The sequence below is a fragment of the Lipotes vexillifer genome, unplaced genomic scaffold (genome assembly GCF_000442215.2).
Source record: "Lipotes vexillifer unplaced genomic scaffold, Lipotes_vexillifer_v1.1 scaffold2116, whole genome shotgun sequence".
NCBI classification, from domain to species: Eukaryota; Metazoa; Chordata; class Mammalia; order Artiodactyla; family Lipotidae; genus Lipotes; species Lipotes vexillifer.
In genome coordinates, this window is record NW_006791713.1 from 352,513 (window position 1) to 375,138 (window position 22,626).

Consider the following 22,626-nt stretch of genomic DNA (forward strand, 5'->3'; position numbering starts at 1 on the left):
GTCTTGAATTTCAGTTTGAGCAATTATGATATCTTAAATGATTGTGATAAGCAGGTCAGTTACCCAAATATTTGAATATGTATGTTTATCATAACTTTAATAGACATGATCATTTTCATAGTCATGGAAGATACTATTTTTAACTATATGTAAATTATAAAAGAAAAAGACTTATTTCCTCAGTGGAGTCTAATAACCGTCTAAATTAGAAATCTTAGAAATCATTCTCTGAAATGACAAGTTGTGATAATTTTATACCATGCCTCTGGAAAACAGGTGTTAAATTTGACCACTTTGATTTAACTGAACATGATTACATTATTACTGATATTTCTCATTATGCAGTCAGGGTGATGGCTGCAGTTTTCCAACTCGTCTTGTGGGGACGGATCCAGAACAAGCATCTGTTTCAAACCACAGCGAAAATACCAGAAGGTGTGCTTCTTGTCATTAAGTTTTTCAGAATTCATTATAGAGCCAACTGTGTGTGTGTGTGTGTGTGATACATAGATAAATATAGTAGTAATGTAGCAAGCCAGCATAAAGAGAAATTCTATTCAGTTTTTATAACTGAGGGGTAAAATGTGGATATAGCTGATATGCTCAGGATAACCATATTTTTTTTATCATTCAAACCAGAACACTTTTGAGAGTAATAAAGTGAACGCTTGCTGTTAGTAATTGAAGCAGGACAGTCTCATGTCACTGGACGCGTCTGGCAGGGTAGGAAGCACGGCTACCTTCCCTGCGCTGCGTCTTCCTAGAAACGAAGACTCTTTCAAGATTTGATTATGTGGGTTTATATCAGTTATATTTTCAAAGAAGTTAGTCATTGTACTATTCACCATTTTATTTTGATAAAGAGATTTTAACTGCAGCGTGAAAATGATATTAATGAGGATTCAAAAATACAAATACAAAATTTTTCTTCTTTGTCTTAGAGGATATTTTCTCAGAGTTTGTATGGCGAGCACACTGATTCATAAATTCAGAGAAATAGTTCATTTTAAATGAAATTTTAAAGGAGATAGAGATGCTTCTGTCAAAGTGAAACACTTGAAACTTACAGAAATAAGTTGTGGGGGAGGAGGGATTATAAATTCCAAGCTAGCGGATTAATTTTGGAAGAACATAGGCCTTAGAACCTAGGACCTCAGAGCTCGAGGAAGCTACTTAAACTGTCTGAGCCTCAGCTGCCAGCTCTCTGAGAGGAGGATCTGTACTCCCTTCGGGGGTTACTGTGAAGATTGTGATGGTGTGTAGAAAGCACCCAGCACAGCGCCTGCCCATAGGGGCTCCCCAACAATACTACTTTCCTTTTCCTCCTTTTTTTCCTCCATTCCCTCCCTCCCTGGATGCCTTAGCTAGAAAACTAAGTCTACGCTAAATCACTAAATCATTTTTTCCCCTTAGATCTATACTGCAGAGGTAGAAAGCAGAAAACTTGGGAAATGACAGGTAATCTTTTTGTCCTGGCCACAGACATAGATCCTCACCTGTCCTTGTGCTACCTTATGGCTCTTGATTAACCTGTTAAAAATGTTTCAGATTGGCCTCTGAAGCTGTTTTTCTTTTATCTAATTGTTTTCATTGGCAGTGCTGCGTACAAATTCTTGGGTCTAGAGAGCCATTTAATGCGGGGGGGTTGGGGGCACATTTTCTCTTGAAGATGGAGTTTTTTCAGAGTGCTGAGATCTCATGAGTTGCCCTCACATATTTAGGAGAAGGAATACTAATTTGCTGCTTATTAATTAAGTATTATTAATTGAGCATTAGACTGTTTACTAAATTATTTGCTCCTCTTTCAGTATTGGCTCAAATCCACCCTTTCCTATCAAACCGCTTAGTGAATCAAAAAACCGCTTGTTGGACAGTGAATCTCAGTGGCTGGAGAATGGATCCGAAGAAGGTGTTATCAGATCAGGTAAAATGCTCGTCATCTGAAAACATTGCTTTGTCTGGTTAAAATGAAAATCACCAGGTTTAATAAATGTGGAAAAATTAAAATACATCATGTGCTATTTTAAAATACTAAAATATTTGAAACTTTTTCATAAAATAACTTACACGTGGGCCGTTAGTGTTTACTGGTAGCTTTCACGGAGGCGAAGGTTGAGTGAGGAAGTGTAGTGGCTGCTGCTGTGTTTTCATCTGTTCATAACTTTGTTTTTCCTTGTTGTTACCCAGCCATGTATTTTGTCACCTCAGATGTAGAAAATTCTTTTGGCATAATATTCTGGATAATGCTTAAACAAGGTTATTTTGGGGGTCATAGCTTTTGCTTATTTGAAAATAATTTTGAAATGCCTTGTACTCTTTGGCTGTCTTGTCTTAGTATAAAAAGAGTGCACTGAATGTATTTGAACCATGATGACTCTTAATCATTTCATGAATTGTGGTACCTTATACAACAGTTGATAAGACAGAAGTGGGCTTTTGAATCAGGCCTCGGTTTATAATATAGTTTGGCCACTCACTAGCATTATAGCTTAAAACATATCTGTGGTTCTTAATAATACTAGTAATAACATTCTTCTTGCACTGTAGGAAAATGGTTTGGTACTAACTCTAGGAAATACCCTAAAACTTGAAAGCTTGCTGTCACAATTTCTGATTTGTTGTTATTGTCATTTTGGCTTTCAGCAGCATTTAAATTCTCTTAAATTACTTTCATTGAGACCTTCATTCAGGGGACTTCCCTGGTGGCCCAGGGGTTAGGAATCTGCCTGCCAATGCAGAGGACACAGGTTCGAGCCCTGGTCCGGGAGGATCCCACATGCCGCAGAGCAACTGAGCCCATGTGCTACAGCTGCTGGGCCTGTGCTCTGGAGCCCGCGAGCCACAACTACTGAGCCCGTGTGCCACAGCTACTCAAGCCCACGTGCCTGGAGCCTGTGCTCCACAACAAGAGAGGCCACTGCAGTGAGAAGCCCGTGCACCACAACAAAGACCCGACACAGCCAAAAATAAATAAATAAAATAAAAAAATTTTTTAAAAAGACCTTCATTCAGGTTATTAGACCCTCAGTATAAAATAAAGGGAAAAATCCATTTGTGGACTTGAAATTATTGCTCCTGAACATCTTTAGAGCCAATGGACGTTTTTACAAAGATAAGCATAAAAACAGACTGAGATTTTAGCACTGCTTTCCTTCCTTCTGGGTTCTAGCAGAAGGCAAATGGTTGGCACCAGAAGCCTATTTAGTGCTTACATAATACTTGCTTTTACTGTAATCATCAATTTTACCATTTAGCCAGAAACTTAATGTTTCTTTTTTTGTCATGTCATATATAATTATGTGCTTACAGGGACAAATAACCATGTAACAGTGGCAATAGAAAATTGAGTACCACTTGTTCATAACTAACCAGTTGAATAAGAGCAAGGTAAGACAGTATAAAGGTAATTTCTCCAAAAATTAGTTTATTTGCATGTCATAATCTCAAAACAGTTTGCAAGTCTTTTTTACTCTTTCCATTGTATCAGCAAAATCAGGTAGTTCAGGAGAGATTGGAAGGTAACATCTGCCTAACTCCCATCTTTCTTACTACTCCTAGCATGATCTTACTGGATATTTATTGGTAGGTTAATGAGGAAACTAAAAAAATTGTTAGGATTGGTATATGGACAACTAACCTTTTCACTGAACGGTACCTTATTAATTAGTTTAAGGAAAAAAGGTGACTTTTGCCCACTCCTGAAGAAATTTGATCCAGAGAAGAGTGACTAAGATTAAAGTCTGAAAAAAAGACTTAAGAGGTTCATTGATGTTATTTACTTGGTAAAAGATATAGCAGAAGAGCAGCTTACTGCAGCCAAGTACATGGATCAGTGATGCCTTTGCAGTAGCCAGAGGAGGTTGATTGAGGTAGGAATAGAAGCCCTTCCCCATGGGCCAGTAGGAGCAGTGAGGGCAGTGCTAACACTGACTGAACGCAGGGATGTAGTGAACTCTCCTGCTGCTTAAAAACAGAGAAGACAGGTATGCACATTCAAGTCGGAAGCTAAGCTCACTGGCTCAGCAGCATCACGCGCAGCTGTTAAGAGTTTTGAAAACCTACGTGTAGTGTTTCTTGGTTACCTATTGCTACCTAACAAATTATCACACACTTAGCAGCTTAAGACAACACACCTTTATTACCTCAGTTGCTCTGTTCTCATCTGTAGTCTCATCTAGGGGACATCTGCTTCCTTGCTTGGTGTTTGTCATTAGCATTCAGTTCCTTACAAGGACCTGGAGTCCATGTCCAAGTCACAGCCAGAGCCTAATACTCAGAGAGCATCAGAAACAGCCCCCGGTGGGTGGGGCTCCCGGCAGGCAGAGGGCAGCAGGAGCTGCAGGCGGTGATCACCTGTCATTGGCAACCCCACCCAGAGCTGGTCCTCAGACCGGGCTCCCGGGTCCTGGCTCCGGGCGTCTTCTCAGTGTAGGCGGAACAATGGCTGATGCTTGTGGTGGTTGAGAATCCTCACTGAAATTCCCATAAACATCTGATAGCAGTCTTCTCAGATTATGCCCAAGTTAACACTAAGGGAAAAGTGTAAGGATCTGCCTCTATTAAAATGCTCACTTAATGGCTTCAGGGAAAGTCAGTGATCTGTCCCTTATTTACAGGGTCTAAAAACCTTTATTATTATTAGAATATTAGTAATATTAAAGTATTTCTTTCCTTTTGTGTTGTATTAGCAGCTTTATACCTTAGCCCAAAGAACTATTTAATCTTATTTTCAGAAATATAAAATCAAGTTTTAATAATTCAATTGTTTCTGGTTTTATAGGTTTATAAAAAACATTATGGACTGAATATTTTCAGTTTTATACGCAAGATGATGATCAGTGGAATTAAATAATTGAAGTATAAATGAAGATATATTTTTTAAAAAAGGAAACCTTTGTACAGATTGTTGGATCCACAGAAGCACTGCTCCAGAGCTGGAAGATGCCTTAATCTTAAATGAGCCCATTTGTTCAACACTGACTTACGGCTACAAAAGTGACTTAATTTTACTCTGGAAATAACATGTACTCATAAGAACGTATTACGATATGCTATAATATGAGCTGTCAGGTCACATGTTAACATGACGTATGTATTCTTTTGATACCTGAGTTACACTTTTAGAGTTCTTAGTATCCATATAAATTTTCACTCCAGAAACACAAGGTAAAAACTCGTTTTAAGTGAAGTACATCTAGGTCAGTACGGTGGCTGAAAGTGCTGGTACTGTTAAGAAAAGAATTGCTTTAAAAACAACTTGGTGTTTGCTAATTTATAGTTAGTTTTATACTTTTCAACATTTTTACTAAAGATTTTTTTAATTGTTGGCTATAAAATAACAGAAGGATTTAGATACCTAATCATTTAAAACATGGAGCATATTTGTATAATTCATTGAAGGCTTAGTTCTAAGCATTAATTAAACCATGTGCAGTGTCGTGCCCAAGGCTTAAAGAAAATTCGGCAGTATTAAGAAACTTTTTTGTTTCTGCTTTCAGTATACTCTTGTTGAACTTCCATGGGTATTTATACAGGTAGGGAAACAAAGGTTACGTGTGCTATAGAAATACTGGACACAGTAGGATCGGGTAGAAGTGGCTAGAAGAAAAATAAAGCAAAAGACAAGCTAACAGAAAGCTGTTAAAGTTATGTTTTCAGAGTGCTGCCTGCTGCTGAGTTGACTTTCAAATTTCAGTTTAGGTAATGACTGAAATTTGCTTTGAAACTTTTTACAGTAATCCTATAATAGCTTAAACAGCAACATAAAATACAATTTGGACTAGGGTCAAACTGTTTAAGCATAACACTGCTCTCAAGAAGGAAATTCTCACTGGAGAGTCATTCAAAGCTTCCATTCTCTGAGAGGTGGATTCCACTCTTACATGCAGGATTTTAAATCTGACTTCCTAACAGCAACCCCTTTCTGCCTAGACACTTACCCCCCTTTTCCTTTTGAAATCCAATCTAAGTGACAGGGATCGTTGCATTAATTCTAAAGAAAAATAGTGTCCTATAGCAGAGAAACAATATACAGATGTTACTCCTCCTTTATACTCTGCTTAGTCAGCCACACACAAGCTAAAATAAATGACTGATTGCTTCCAGTAGTGGGTGGAGATCAGTTTTAACCAGCGTCTGTAAAAACATGTTATAGTTTCCTTGTCTATAAAATGGGGTTGGGGAGAGGGGTGTTAAGAATGATTTCGACTGGATGACCTTTAACATTCTTCAATTTCTAATTTTGCATACCTTACTTAACATTCGTCCAACAGGTATATTTGGAGTTCCTTCTGGACGCCAAACAATATACTAGGGATAGCTCTATAATCTCCTAATGTAGCATAAATTTTATAGCCTACTATTCCAGGTTTATAATTTATAGGATTTGTCTAATTCCATGGGCTATATTAATATTAGATATTAAAAGCAAGTAATTTTTTTCCCCTTTGAACTAGAGGAATGAGTTTAGCTTTGAAAATATAGTTTGGAATACTATAATACAGTTTCTACCTTTATTTCAACACTGTAGTCTTAATAATCTTGATTCTAGAAAACTTATGAGAGTTAAGGGATATAGATTTACCAACCAGAAACATCACTTCAGTCTGGCAGTTTGAGTGTTATAAGGAAACAGTAAATGTTTAAACGTAAGTGACTGCTTTCAGAAATGTCCCGGTACTTCTTGTGGGTATTTTTACATTCAGGTCAAAGGATTTGCATGCACCTGATTAACAACTGAGGAAACTTAATTTTCCCTTTAACCTATTTGGGTGCTTTTGTGGTGTTTCTTTTTCAGTTCTTTCAGTATGTTAACATCATCTTAATAGCATTAGTAAACACCTTTTCAGGAATTTTCAGCTAAAGCCTTTTAATTTAGTTACCTTTCGTTTAATTAATTTATGGCCAACATTTGCCACGTTCTAAATATTCGGCTTCATTTAGTTGTACATATTAATGACTGTTTGGCAAAAGGGCCTACAAGTGGTATGGGAATCAGGGAAAGGCTGACTCTTTGGTATTTCTCTGGGATTGATTAGTGCTGCCAACCTTTGCAGAGAAATGGTCAAAATGAAGCCCTGTCAAAATTTATTAGTACTGTCTTTGTTCCTTCAAACACTTGAACAGTTGTGATAATATTTAAGGAAAATAAAAGTTGAATTTCAGGTCTTGCCATTGCTATTAAAAACAAATTAGACAGGAAACTTGGTTTTACGTGGGTACAAACTTACTTGAATATTCAGTACCTGAGGCATCTGACCACTGTCACTGTGCCAAACCAAAGAGCAGCTACAGCTTAGTGGTCACTGAACTTGCACCGCTCACATAGTATAGTTTCATCTTTGCATATGGATGATTTTTAAAAATCCTTTTACATATTTAGTGGTTATGATCCAAAGTGTCATAAGTTAACTTAGTTTAAATCAAATATGCAATGTTTACTTGAACTTATTTCTAGATTTTCAGTCATGTGAGATTTCCCTTCAGTCATCTTTAAAGCAGATGCATATTAAGGGCTTAGTGTTAGGATCTGCATATTTGGGGCGCTGATAAGACAACTGACTTACAAATGTTTTGCTTACATTTTGTTCTAGGACTAACACTGCTATCAATGGAAAGTATTTTTAACTAATCTGTTAGAGAAATTAACCATATTTTTGCATTTCAGCCAAAATAAAGACCGTATCTCATATTCTGTAAGATAGTTAATACGTAAATCTAAAATTCATGTGTTTATGATCTGAACTATATTTTCCAGCTTAAAAATGCAAGATAGATTCAGAAAGGTCCATATTTTTCTAACGACTTCACTTTACTTTGTTGAGTTGCATAAAGAAGCAAGGAATTGTATTTGTATTAAAAGCTTCAGAAAGCTGTTGAGTTTATCACATTTGTACATGATTGCAGGTTAGTCTATGCCCATTTACAGAAAAGGTGGACACTATTTTAAAGTGATCTTTAATATGTTTTTATATAAACAAATTTGAAATACTTTGGTTGTTTTTACGTATCATGTCCCGTAAATCTTGTATTTGTTTTTCGTTAAGTGTAACCCTGGACCATGACTTAATGTTATCTTTGCTTTGTCTTTTGGGTGGCCTAACCTACATTAACATGAAGGCTGAACATTTTAAAACTTGTTTTTCCAAAAATCGTAATAATAATTACTTTATTAATAAATCAAGTCCTGTATTTGAACAGCCGTTGTTGCTGCTGTTGTTGTTAGGGGATGACTGTTGCTTTAGTCACCTGGCAGGTGTGGCAAGGTACAGTGTTGTTGCCTTGGGAAAGCGATGGGGCTGATCCTTCGGGCAACCACGGGTACTACCTGAGTGCGACCCCACTGTGGTCTGCCTACGCCAGAGCACACGCGGCTTTATCAAAAAGATTTTAATTTAGCTTTTATTGAACAATTTTCAATTGTCCCCTTCATCAAACCTAAGAACTACCATTCTCTGAAAGCCATTCTGTTAAAAGAATGAAAAGTCGAACACTGGAAAAAGAATACCTGAAAAAGGACTCATACCCAAAATACATAAATCATCTTTAAATTTCAATACTGAGGTGACAACCTGATTTTTTTTAAAACAGACTTATTTTGTCTGTCTGGTTTGTTTTCTGGCTGCGCCGCCTGGCTTAACGGGTCTTAGTTCCGGGGGAAGTCCCCCAAAATAGACGATGTCCAACTGTCCACTTTTTGGAGCAAATCTCACCAAAAACCGCTATTTTTAGGAGCGCGTTTAACTGGAAAAGTAGATTTTTTTCATGTCCGCTTAGGCAAGACCTGTCGGCAGAAAGTAAGCGAGCACGCACCGCAAAGCCCCCGGAAGAATCTCGCACCGAGGCCCAAATGCCAGAGCGCGGTCGGCAGCTTTATTGCGGCTGCGCGCAGGTTGCGTTCCGCGTCCCGTGACACACGGGCGCCGTCCGGTTCCGTCCTCAGGACAGAGAAGCGAGACGCGATCCGACCGAGACACACTGCGGGCGGCGGGGAGCGCGGGCCCGGGGCCTCCGTCGCAGGCACTCGCTCGGCTTGGCCGGGGCTCCGTGGGGCTCCGAGGGGCTCCGACCAGAGGCTCCCGCTCGTCGCCGCAGGACGCAGGCGGCGTGGCGCGGGTCAGGACCACTTCTCTGTGACCCTGAGGTGGCCGAGCTGGTCCTCCAGCCGCCGGGGCGCGGGGAACCTGGACGCCTGCGCCGCCTTGAGCGCCTGGAAGGCGGCCGCCCGGCGGGCCGCCGCGTGGCCGCGCTCCTGCTCGGCCGTGAGGAAGGGCCGGCTCAGCCAGTAGTGGTTCTCCGCCTCGACCTCCAGGCGGCGGACCATGTTCTGCTTCGCCTGCGCCGACACGGGTCGCGGCCGCCGGTGCTTTCCGATCCACTGCCTGCCGGGGATGCGGCCGCGGCGCAGGAGCGCGGTCAGGAACATGGCGCCTGCCGAGGGCACAGAAGCGGGAGTCGGAAGCGCGCCGGCCACGGGGAGAAGGGAGAGGGGAGCCCCGCCGCCGCCCGCAGGCCAACCCGACCCGCGCCCCAACACTCACCAGCCGCGCCTCACGGCCGCCCTCCGCACGCCAGCACACGACGCCGGAAGCCGGAAGCCGCAAGCGCGCTTTCTCGACGCGCCGCCCGCCTCCTCGCGCGAGGCTTCAGCTCTCGCGAGAAGGGCCTTGCGCGAGTCGCGGAACCAATGGCGTTTCCGGCACCGGGATTCAAACGTGCGCGGGCGCTGAGGACGAGCGCGGGGCTCGTCCATGGACCTGATCCGGGGCTTCTGCGGGAAGCTGCGGTTTCTGGCCGTGACCCTGGACGGCGAGACGGCTCGGCTGCAGCGAGCGCTGGACGGAGAGGACAGCGGTGAGTGAGCCGCGTGAGGGATGGTGGCGCGCGCACTGGCCAACCGACAGGCGGCTGACTGTGAGGAGCCCTCCCGGGGGAGGCGGCGGCGCCCTTCGCCCCAGGCACCCCCGGGCCCGACCAGCGCTGCGCGCAGCCTCTGCCCCACCAGGGACGCGGGGCGGAGAAACAGCCGCACTAAAAACCAAAGCCCTAATCGAGCCGGCAGGCTGGGCTCGCGATGCACGCGCTCATTTACACACGATGAGCTTTTCAAGTGCACGTAGTGGGGGCTTATCAAGAAAAATACGACCAAGAGAAGATGAAACGTTTCTTCTAACCGCAGCCGCTCAGCCCTGTTCTTGACATGTAGAGTGACTTTGGTCTCAACCAGATGGTCCACAGTTGCAGTCTGTATTTTTCCCAACAAACCGTACTGCCAAGACGAAAGCTAATACGCAGTACTGCTTTTTAAAATATAGGTAAAGCAAAATTCTCCACCACTAACGTTTGTATTGAGACTTTTTGAAGTTGTTGCAAGAGTAGTGCAGATTTTGAGATTATCTTGTGCGTCATAACTGTAATCCGCCTTAAAATATCGCACCCGGTAGACGCAGACTCATTTTCCTTTATATTATGAATAGTTTTCCAGCCATTTAAAAATGTTTATGCTTGTGCCTGTGAAAGCAATATTATGTGCACGGCAAAAAATTTGAGGTAACAGGGGCTTCCCTGGTGGCGCAGTGCTTGAGAGTCCGCCTGCCGATGCAGGAGACGCGGGTTCGTGCCCCGTTTCGGGAGGATCCCACATGCCGCGGAGCGGCTGGGCCCGTGAGCTATGGCCACTGAGCCTGCGCGTCCGGAGCCTGTGCTCCGCAAATGGGAGAGGCCACAACAGTGAGAGGCCCGCATAACGCAAGAAAAAAAAAAAAAAAAAAAAATTTGAGGTAACAGAGAAGTAGAAAGAAGAAAATAAGTCTTTGCTATACCTTCACCGTCAGAAGACACAGCTATTAATAGTTCAGTAGCTTTTCTACCATCCTTACTTTTAGCGTTGCCTTGTTTTGCTTGACTTTGTTTACGTAGTTGAGGTAACGCTATAAGACACAAAACTGTATTAATGGTTTTGGAATTTTTAGACATAGCTGAATAGTTTTCAATAAAGTTTTTGCTAATTTACCTCCTTACCAATCTACTGCCTGGTTACACACATTCTTTCTTTTCTTTTGGTTTTACAAGAAAAAGCTGGAATAATTTTTTCAGTTCCTGGCCTGCATGTATTACAGAAAATATGGAATTGAGATAATTAGAGAAAATGAACATCCCCTAAATTCGCCTTCTGTGATCACAGTTATGAATCTCATAAAATTCACCATGTTAAAGGATACAATTCAGTGGTTTTCAGTATCTTCACAGAGGTGTGCAACCATCATCACACTGAGTTTAGATTTTCATAACCCCCCGAAACAAACCCCGGTGACTGTTGACAGCCACTCCCCGGAATCTTGCTCCCACCTACCCCACTGCTTTATGCGGCCGCTAATCTACTTTCGGTCTCTCTAGATCTGCCTGTTCCAGACATCTCCTGTAAATGGAATTGTACAAGCTGTAGTCTTTTGTGACTGACATTTCACTTAGCGAAGTGTTGCAAGGTTCATCCCTGTCATGGTAGCATGTATCAGTTATTTCATTACATTTTATTGCTGAATAATATTTCATTGTATGGATTTACCACATTTTGGGTATCCATCAGTTGATGAACATTTGGGTCGTTTCTACTTTGGCTATTATGACTAATGCTGTTGTAAACACTCGTGTGCCAATGCTTTATGTGAACGTAATGTCTTCAGTTCTCTTTGGTATGCATTTAGAAGTGGAATTGCTGGGTCATATGGTAAATCTGTTTTTAGCTTTTTGAGGAACGACCAAATTGTTTACCAAAGTGCACCACTGTACGTTTCCCCCAGCAGTGAATGAGGGATGCAGTTTCTCCACTTCCTCATCAACATTTGTTATTGTCTGTCTTTTTTTTTTTTTTTTTTTTTTTTTTTTTTTTTGGGGTACGCGGGCCTCTCACTGCTGTGGCCTCTCCCATTGTGGAGCACAGGCTCCGCACGCACAGGCTCAGCGGCCATGGCTCACGGGCCCAGCCGCTCCGCGGCTTGTGGGATCTTCCCGGACTGGGGTACTAACCCGTGTCCCCTGCATCGGCAAGCGGACTCTCAACCACTGCGCCACCAGGGAAGCCCTATTGTCTTTCTTTTTAATTATAGTCATTCTAGTGGTATGAAATACAATATCATTGTGTTGTTAATTTGCATTTTCCTAATGAAAATTGGTCAACTCTTTTTTTTTATACAGCAGGTTCTTATTAGTTATCCATTTTATACATATTAGTGTATATATGTCAATCCCAATCTCCCAATTCATCCCACCACCACCACCACCCGCCCTCGCTTTCCCCCATTGGCGTCCATACGTTTGTTCTCTACATCTGCGTGTATTTCTGCCCTGCAAACCGGTTCATCTGTACCATTTTTCTAGATTACACATATATGCGTTAATCTACGATAGTTGTTTTTCTCCTTCTGACTTACTTCACTCTATGACAGTCTCTAGGTCCATCCGTGTCTCTACAAATGTGAAAATTGATCAACTTTTAACAGGTGGAAGGAGATAGTCTTGAAAGGAGGCATATTTTAGAAAAGAGAAATCTTTTTAAAAACTGCTTCTATGTTAGGTATATGACCAAGTGATTAATAAGAAAGGTGATGGTACAGTAGATAAACGATGTCTTTTCAGTGCCAGGTCAATTGCACACTCATATGGAAAAAAAAGAATGGATCTTGATCCTTACCTCTTGCCATACACAAAAATCAATTCCTGATGGATTGTAGCTCTAAATGCAAAAGGCCAGGACTTCCCTGGTGGTGCAGTGGTTAAGAATCCACCTGCCAATGCGGGAGACATGGGTTCGAGCCCTGGTCCCAGAAGATCCTACATGCTGTGGAGCAGCTAAGCCCATTCATCGCAGCTTCTGAGCCCACGTGGCACAACTACTGAAGCCCGTGTGCCTAGAGCCCATGCTCTGCAACAAGAGAAGCCACTGCAATGAGAAGCCCGCACACCTCAATGAAGAGTAGCCCCTGCTCGCCGCAACTAGAGAAAGCCCGCGTGCAGCAACGAAGACCCAATGCAGCCAAAAATTAATTGATTAATTAATTAATTTAATTAATGCAAAAGTCCAAACAATAAAGCTTTTAAAAGAAAAGCATTGTCACTGGCAAAGATTTTAAAAATAGGAACCAAAACGTGCTCACCATAAATGAAAAACAGCTAAGTAGGACTATATTCCCTCCTCCTTCCTCCAGTCCCTGATCTGAGTGCTGATTACATAGGTATGTTCACTTTGAAAGTTCATAAAACTATATACTTATGATTTCTGTACTTTTCTGTATGTATGTTACAGTTTAATAAAAATTTTAAAGAAAAGTCTTAACACTTTTCTTTGCAAATGACAGGATATAAATTATACATAAGTATCTACAAGGATTTTGTAATTCTAAATAACTATACTAAATTACATTTTCTTTCTTTTTCTTCCTTTAACTTGTTATACTTTTTTCTTTCAATATTCATATTGAAGACTTTGAAGATTATCCAATGAGAGTTTTACATGACCTTCATTCAGAAGTCCGGACTCTAAAGGTATCAGTCCTACAATATTAATTTATCATTTTTATGTGGTAATTTAAAAAAACTAAATAGACTTAGTCAAAAGTTAAATTAAAATGTACTTTCTTTCCTCGTAAAAGGATGATGTCAATATTCTTCTTGATGAAGCAAGCTTGGAAAGTCAAGAAAGCATTGGTTTCATAAAGGCAACAAAAGTACTGATGAAAAAAAATTCAATGGATATCATGAAAATAAGAGAGTTTTTCCAGAAGTATGGATATAATCCACGTGCCAAGGAAAATTCAGGTGTGAATAACTTGCATTTTATAGCATTTGTTTTAGTATTAAAGAAAGAAGGCAGCATGATTAAGACTACTATTGGCTTGGCCATTGTTTCTAGTTCTGACTCTGCCATTATATGATAGTCCTTTGATCATTTATTCAGCAATCACTGTGTTCTGGATGCAGTGCTGATCAGTGGTACAATATAAAGACAGTCTTTGCTCTCCTTTGCAAATGCTAGATGAGAACCAACACAATGCTAGATGAAAGAAGGGTACAAGATAAATCTGTGTCCCCTTGAGGATAGTTGGTTTCTGGTCAGCTCTGCCAGTAAACAGCTGAGAGACCAACCTTAAGGCATGCTATTTCACTTTTCTCGTTCTCAGTTTCTTCTTCCATATAGAATGAGAGTTTTTTGGCTATATAAATTGTAAAGTCCTTTTTAGTTCTAAAATTCTAATGAAGGGTAGGATAGCATGATGGTTTAGAATTTAGAGTCAAACTGCCTGAGTTCAAATCTCTAATTTCACCACTTACTAGCTGTATTAATCTTTGACCAGTAACTTAACTTTGTACCTCACTTTCTCATCTATAAATGAGAGAATTTTTTTTGTTTTTGGCCGCGCCACATGGCTTGCAGTATCTCAGTTCCCCGACCAGGAACTGAGCCCAGGAACTGAGCCCAGGACCACATGCAGTGAAAGCACCGAGTCCTAACCACTGGACCACCAAGGAAGTCCTATAAAGTAGATATGTTTAATAGTATCTACCTCTGAGGCTGTATAAGGATTAAATGAGGTAAAATTTGCTTAGAACAGTACCTCGTATGCTAATCACCCATTGTTAACTATTATTATTGTTATACCCATAACTGTGAGTAACTAATTTCAGTATGCTTCAGTGTCTTCATTTCTGCTATGAGAGTCTTTGTACATAAATAAAACATTAATTAGATTCAACAAATATGTATATGTCGAGGATATATATGAAGGTATATTAAATAATCCGCATGGTATAATGGAAAGAATTCAGTTGACTTTGGTGTGGACAGGTTGACTTTGGTTACTCAGAAACTGGTTCCACCAGTTACTACATGTGTGACCTTGGATAATTTCTCTAAATTGCTTTTCCTCACTAGTGAACTAGAGATGCTAATACCTCCCTAAGAGGTAGTAATAATGGTGATAACTTTATTTTATTAAAATCATCAGTGACAGCCTTGTAATAAATTCAACAATAGGTTTTTTGGTAGTTCTTATAACAGTTCTCAAAATTAACAGAAAGCACAATGCCAAAACAGCTCTGAACCAGCAGCTCTTCCAAGGGCCAAAAGCCACGAAATCAAAGTTTATAACTTTTTTTTTAATGGTGCATCCTTCACATTTAACATGTCGTGGCTTATCATGCACAAAAAAACAATATCCTATCCTAGTTCATTTCGGTTGCCAGTCAAAACAAGGAAAGTAATTTCTTCATAGAAAAAGTGTGTACCTCTTCACCTCCTTCAATCCTTCACTTCCTTCAATCTGTAATGACTCCTAAAAAATAAAAAAGTGTAAGTATTTTCTTTTTAATATTTATTTATTTGGCTCATTGGTCTTAGCTGCAGCGTGTGGGATTAGCTTCCTGACCAGGGATCAAACCCGGGCCCCCTGCACTGGGAGCACAGAGTCGTAGCCACTGGACCACCTGGGAAGTCCCTTCCCAGTATTTTCTTAAAAAGGATGCAACGAACAGGAAATTTTAGAAAATTTTATTTCCCATTTCTTTCAATAAATATGTATGATTATTACAATTAATATTTCCCATTTAGCAACCAAATGTTATCTGCTCAAAATTATCTAAAACAAATCTCTTTATTAACTCCCTCCGAATGCTTAAACATATGGCAGCATTTAGAATCAAAAGATGTGGGTTCAGATCTTGGCTCTTTAAATTCTATCAGCTGAATGTTCTCCAAAATGTTGTTAAGTACCTTAATTTTTTAAATGAGGAAAAAATATTCAAAGATATTTTTTGTGCTTGGAGCAGTTAATAGGAAACTTAAATGGAGTAAAAATTAAATATAAAAATGCCTATCCCATCGGGGATTCTAAATACATTTTCATCTCACCCTCTCCTCTGTCTCTGCTTTCTATCAGCCCTTTCCAATTGTTGGTTAATTTTCCTTCTCTACTTCATACTACATTTCTTTAATACACATTTTATATTTGTCATTCTGCATTTTCTTCCACCATTCCATTCTCTACTTTATACCTTTATACCTTGCTGTCTCACTGTCTAACCGAAGCCCTATCATTTGTTAAATTAATCTCTGCCCAAATCCTGACCAAATCCACTTACCTTCTTTCTAGGTATCCTCTTTCACTTTCTGTTGTCTCTCACACCAAAAACTAGTATTTCTCCTTGAACTCTTTCTTGGCATTTTAAGTGCTATCCTGGATCCAACCTAAGTTCCACACCAAACTTATTAACCAGTGGTATACCCAGGAAATGGCAGAGGACTGTGGGAAAAAGTATAGTTGTTAGTAAAGTTATTCAGTCTGAAATGTACAGTGTAGTGGTTAAGCATATGGGGGTCTGGAGTCAGATATAACCTATAAAAGATTGAGAAACTACTTGTCTCACTAATTTCTCCTCTGATTTCTCCCAACTAGGTTTTTGATACAGGTGTTCCAGACTGACTTAGGTTAAAAATTTATATTTGTGTCTTTCCTTTTTACCTTAGGCCATCTGTAAGTTAGAAATCTAAAATAATATTATTTTACTTTGTGTTAAATCTAGATTGTAGTTAACTCCACACTGTAATTAAATGTCATTACATGATAAGATAGTTTCATAATATGTTAAAAAAGACTGGTAAATCACATTAACTGAGAAAGTAAGGAAATTACACTTTTATTGGTGAGTATTGTTTTTTCATCTTTTAACATTTTAGTTTACTCCCCTTCTCTGATGTAATCCCCTAGATGAGATATGGGTGGACAAGGCGGTACATGTCAGAAATGTAAAGGGAAAATTGAAATAAAACCTTAGAGAATAAGGAGAGAGTCAGGACCTTTGCTGATTTGGGACATTTCAAATGGAGCTGTTTTATGTGGTTTTAGTACATGACATTTTCTAGTCTGCTGTTTGACCAGAATATGACCTTGACTTTTCCTCCCAGTGGATGAGCAAGAAGTCGTTGACTCTAAACCAGAGAAAAATAAACGTGAAAATCCTGAGAAGCCTGATGTGAAGGGTGATTTGTCGGATTCCGCTCTTCTAAGCAGTTCTGTTTCTGAGGAGACTCCACGTAGTCCACAACTTTCCGATTTTGGACTTGAGCGGTACATGATATCCCAAGTTCTGCCAAACCCTCCCCAGGCAGTAAACAACGAGAAGGAAGAGCCAAAAATTTTAACTCCATTTTCCAAACGGCCACTAGTAAAAACTCCCAAATGTGCACTAAAGATGGATGATTTTGAGTGTGTGACTCCTAAATTAGAACACTTTGGTATCTCTGAATATACTATGTGTTTAAATGAAGATTATACAATGGGACTTAAAAATGTGAAGAATAACAGGTAAGCAGCTTTCTTAAAAGGAGCATTTTATCTAACTTTCTAAATCTTTTGTATTTATTGATTTTTTTTTCCCTAGAAGAAATATGTTTCAGACGATATCTTTCCTTCAGAGATTTTCAGATACTTCATATTTCAAACTTCTCTGAATCACCAATTCCATCAGTAAAGTGTTAGCTATTAGTTTCCTCAGGTTAGAAGATAACAGAAGGAATGGTAAGAGCCTGAAAACAGATGGTATATGGTAGGATAGAGAAGAAGGGATAAAATAAAAAGTAAAATTATTAAAAACTTACGACTGATTTGGTATGGAGACTTGGGAAGAGAAGAGGATCTTGGGTAAATCACAGATTTCTGTTTTGTTGCCTGAAGTGATGCTTGGGAACTAAAATAGGAATACCTGCAGCTTGGGATGCAGTAAAGGTGATGAGTTTCCTTACATGTTGGTTTTGAGGTGCTCTTAAGCTTAGTTAGGTATTTTAATATGAATTTGAACCGCAGTGATGAATTCCATGCTAGACTAAAGGGAATATGGAAGTGGTAATTAATGAGTTACAATGAAAATGAAAATACCGTATATCACAGTACCAAATATAAACCCATACCTTTAAGAACTGTAGTTATTAAAGAAGGAAAATAAACATTCAACTCAAAGTGTCAGAAGAAAACCCCACAATTGTGGGGAAAAGTGAAGAGAGTAAACACTAAAGATAAAATGTCATTACAAAATATTTTCAGAAGAGGGTAAAACTGATATGTTGAAGAATTGGTTCTTACTTAAACATTAATGTAAATGTGGCAAAATTAGGAACTACGGGCTATATCTTTTATTTTTCAAGCTATTAGAAATACTATAGGGTATAATACTGGGAAATTTAGAAAATTCAGATAAATTAAAAAGTTTTGAAAACAACACAAAATTATCAAAACAGACTTGAATTAGAAAACCTATATAGACCAAAAATCAGAGAAGAAAACCAGAAAAGTTATCAGAGAAGTAGCTCCAAAAAGCTCTGGGCACAGATGGTTCCCTGGATGAATCCTTTCATAATTTCAGAGAACATACACCTTCCATCTTACATAAAAGTTCTTTTTCTGAGAAGGAGACGTACGTTCTAGCTCAGATGCCAACACCTAACCTGGGGACCTCCAGACTCACAAACGCTAGTGAAATGGATACAACCATACCCATCCTGCTTACATAGAGTTAGTGGGGTATAATGGATAAAAAATTATAAACTGCCTTAAGAATGAGATACTATGAAAATAATGATTTTTAAAAAGAACTGTCATTCTCAGGGGTCTTCAGACTATAGCCAGAGACCAAACCCAGCCTACTGCCTATTTTTTGTAAATAAAATTTTATTGGAACACACACTCAAAAAAAAGTTATTTTTCTAAAACTGGAATACGACAGAAAACTCTGCAGTTCAGTTTGAGATTGATATACCCTTGATACAAACACAGAAAGAGCACACCAAAGGAAGCTATGGCCCAATCTAATTGTGAATATACATGTTAAAACCCCAATTAAAATACTCATAAATTGAATTCTACAGAATAGTAAAACTGTAATGCATAACTTCCACGTTAAGCTTATCCCAGGAATGCAAAGATAGTTTAATATTTGGGAACTCATAAAGTACACCATTTATATGATTCAACCAGAAAAAACAGAGGACTTAACCTGGTGGTGCAGTGGTTAAGGAACCGCCTGCTAGTGCAGGGGACATGGGTTCGAGCACTGGTCTGGGAAGATCCCACATGCCGCGGAGCAACTAAGCCCGTGCGCCACAACTACTGAGCCTGCACTCCAGAGCGCATGAGCCACAACTACCGAAGCCCACACGCCTGGAGCCCATGCTCTGCAACAAGAGAAGCCACCACAATGAGAAGCACGTGCACCACAACGAAGAGTAGCCCCTGCTCACCACAACTAGAAAGGCCCGCGTGCAGCAACAAAGACCCAACGCAGCCAAAAATAAAATTAATTAATTAATTTAAAACTAGGATAATCTCAATAGATTATCCTATTATTATTCCTCAGTAAGGAATTTTTTGAAATTTGACAACTGTTCTTCATTTAAATTGTTTGGTCAAATTCTAAGTGGAAAGATACTTCATTAACATAACAAACAATATGAATATCTAACTTAATAGTGAAGCTATGTGTTACCACTATTAAACATCATTTTTTTTAATGTCATTCTTGATGTTCTGACCAATGTAATGAGATAAGAAACAGAAATAAGTATTACTCTGATGTATTTCTAGACCATGTTTTGTGCCTGGGCAACTCGAGAAAGTCACATCTAAAATTTCTAGAAATAATAAAAGTTCAAGAAAGAAGCTGATATATTGATAAGATATATTTTATATAGTTATAAGATAACTATTTAATATGCTTTCCTATATTTTATTAATAACTAATTGGTAAATATAGGGGGGAAAATCATTCAAATTTGAAACAGGTAAAATACTCATGCCAATTGTATGTGAAAGACCTATATGAATAAAACCATTAAATATTTCTCAGTTATATAAAGGGAAAATTAGGATGAAAAAATAGACCATAATCCTGAATGGAATGACTGAATATTATTAAGATGTTCAATCATATCAAGTTAATTTATGGATATCATACAATTACAATAAAACCTCCTTGGGATTTTTTTTTAAGGTAGAAAGTGAGGGCTATTTGACAGAATTATTCTAAAATTATTTGGAAGAATAAAAAGTAAGGATAACTAAGAAAATAATGAAAAATAACAGTAATGAGGGGACTTAACCTACTAGTTATTAAAATATATAAAGCTACAGTAAGTAAAGCAGTATAAAATTGTGACAGAATGGACCTATTGCAGAAACAGAATTGCCCAGAAACAGCCTCTAATTTACATAAGAACTTAATATATACTGAAGGTGTTTTTGAAGTAAAGATTATTCAGTAAATTACACTAGGACAGTTGGTTAATTGAACCATCTTCTAGTATTCAGTGATACTCTTCTTTATAACTGTATTTCAGACATCTGGGTAATTGGCTAGAACTACCTTGAGATAGCCGGATGAGTCTTCTTAGTCTAAAAAAACATTCTTAATCTCTTATCTGTATACTGGTATAAAATTCCACTTTATGATTTTGAAGCCATGAGCTATACAATTCCTATATTTGAACTAATGAGTTGGACTCATAGCTTTCCTTGAAGTTGAAGTTGTTTTTGGGTTTTTTTGGCTGCACGGCATGTTGGATCCTAGTTTCCCGACCAGGGATCAAACCTGTGCCCCTATGCAGTGGAAGCGCAGAGTTCCAACCACTGGACTGCCAGGGAAGTCCCCACGTTAAAGACTTTTAACCCACTTCTAAGTCAAAACTGTCAATACAAAATGGTCCTTAACCTTCTTTTGAGCCATGGATATACATTTAAAAACAAAAAAACAATTTGTTCCGTGGGACTACTGTTCCATAAAACATAACGATATTTGTCCAGACTTGATGATATATAGTAAGATTAAATTTTTTTCCAGAGGTTAAATATTAACTTTTTTTGACCTTATTATTTCCTTATGAATCACGCCAGTGAGGAGGCCATAGAAACAGAACCAGTGACCAACAATAATTTCTTTGCCACTCCTGGCCCCATAACCCAGCCATTGGAAAAAAATGGTAAGTGTGAAAATCAAGTTACTTCTCAGCTATACTCTTTTCAGACTATCTTTGTACAAAAAAAATGGTTCTGTCACCTTAGACATTCTAACAGCCTTCTGTACCTTCTCAGTTCATAATACTGAATTATAGGAAGTGCCATTCCATTCAGGTTCAGCATGATTTCATACAAGAGAAATATGATTTTCTGGAATGTTTTTCATACTCTTCCTGACTGTATTCAGTATTTTTCAGCTTGTTTGTTTGTTTTTAACATTTTAACTTAAAACATATAAATATATATTCATTCAGCAATCTTTTGATGTAGAGCCAATAATACCTTTTTTTGTTTTAGTTTAGCTTAAGCCTATTGATTAGAGTTCTACATGATCTTCCTTATGTAAACCACGCCCAGAATACATGAGCTACCATTTCAAACTTGGGTTTTTTTTAATAGTACAAAAACGTAAAATCATTTTCATGTAGTGTTTTCATATTTGTCCCAGCAAACATGAAAACACTGGTTTTCACATACTGTAAAATGAAAAATCCTAGAGTTTTATGATTTCCCTGAATAATTATTTATAATCATCTGGTCTATACCAAATTTATTAGAAAATTTTTTAAAGTAACTTATCTATCAGGTCTTTCCAAAGTTTTGGACATGTTTTCAGAAAAATTCTTTTTTTGTGGTATTTGCACTGACTTGTTATTAAGTTAACAAATACTGCTGGCATAAACAGGTTTGAAAAAATACAACTGGGGGCTTCCCTGGTGGCGCAGTGGTTGGGAGTCCACCTGCCAATGCAGGGGACACGGGTTCGAGCCCTGGTCCGGGAGGATCCCACATGCCGTGGGGCAACTGGGCCTGTGTGCCACAACTGCTGAGCGTGTGCTCTGGAGCCCGCGAGCCACAACTACTGGGGGCCCACGTGCCTGGAGCCCATGCTCTGCAACGGGAGAGGCCACCGCAATGAGAGGTCTGTGCACCACAGGGAGGAGTGGCCCCGGCTCGTCACAACTGGAGAGGGCCCACGGGCAGCAATGAAGACCCAAAACAGCCAAAAATAAATAAATTAAAAAACAAAAATACAACTGACTCACAGTAAGCTGAGCTCAACTTATAAGAGCATGATTATATTCAATAAAGGCCTTTTTTTTTTAAATAGAAAGAATGAACCACTAACTCCTTCACATCATACTCAGAAATCAATTCCCAATGGACTATAAACTTTTTAGAAAATGATAAAGGAGAATATCTTTAGGCCTTCTGAAGTGGGATGGATTTTCTAAAGAATAGCTTACCAACTGAAATCCTTTAATATACCATCAGCAGTATATTTCACGGAAGGAACAGAATGCTTACGTTTACCCATTAGTAATTTGGTTAAGTGGAGGCTTGTTAATAGAGTTTCTACTGTATTTAGTTTGACCGTATTTTTATGCCATGAAAGTGTGATTATTAGTTTTTACAGTCTCTACTTACTAAAATTTAGTACTTTACCATTGCTTCTTTTATCCCACTCATTCCTTCTGGGTTTAGATTTCCCTTTTTTTGTGTCATTCTTCCCCTCCCCGCCGCCATGCTATCATTTATGTTATCTACTTTTTTTTTTTTTTTTTTTTTTGTT

At 39.0% G+C, this 22,626-nt stretch overlaps 3 protein-coding genes across 4 annotated transcripts in view; 2 read left to right on the top strand and 1 right to left on the bottom strand.

Moving 5' to 3' along the window:
• ZDHHC20 (zDHHC palmitoyltransferase 20) overlaps nucleotides 1-4,891 on the top strand; it is a 70,076-nt gene extending 65,185 nt beyond the window's left edge. Inside the window, exons 9-11 of one of the 2 annotated variants that reach the window (XM_007464503.1) lie at nucleotides 346-435; nucleotides 1,809-1,924; nucleotides 4,781-4,891. In XM_007464503.1, coding sequence (XP_007464565.1) covers nucleotides 346-435; nucleotides 1,809-1,924; nucleotides 4,781-4,788 — 214 coding nt within the window. In that variant the 3' untranslated portion in view covers nucleotides 4,789-4,891. Of the gene's footprint in view, nucleotides 1-345; nucleotides 436-1,808; nucleotides 1,925-3,309; nucleotides 3,348-4,780 lie in introns of those variants that run through there. The other variant, XM_007464502.1, reaches the window with a different exon arrangement.
• A 4,224-nt stretch (nucleotides 4,892-9,115) lies between these two features.
• MRPL57 (mitochondrial ribosomal protein L57) lies at nucleotides 9,116-9,424 on the bottom strand. The gene has a single exon (XM_007464504.1). It carries the CDS (start codon nucleotides 9,422-9,424, stop codon nucleotides 9,116-9,118), a length of 309 nt encoding a protein of 102 aa, XP_007464566.1.
• A 317-nt stretch (nucleotides 9,425-9,741) lies between these two features.
• SKA3 (spindle and kinetochore associated complex subunit 3) overlaps nucleotides 9,742-22,626 on the top strand; it is a 21,255-nt gene continuing 8,370 nt past the window's right edge. Inside the window, exons 1-5 of the mRNA XM_007464505.1 lie at nucleotides 9,742-9,852; nucleotides 13,478-13,539; nucleotides 13,647-13,812; nucleotides 16,955-17,354; nucleotides 20,931-21,016. Of these exons, the coding sequence (XP_007464567.1) occupies nucleotides 9,750-9,852; nucleotides 13,478-13,539; nucleotides 13,647-13,812; nucleotides 16,955-17,354; nucleotides 20,931-21,016 (817 nt within the window). The 5' untranslated portion in view covers nucleotides 9,742-9,749. The remainder of the gene's footprint in view (nucleotides 9,853-13,477; nucleotides 13,540-13,646; nucleotides 13,813-16,954; nucleotides 17,355-20,930; nucleotides 21,017-22,626) is intronic.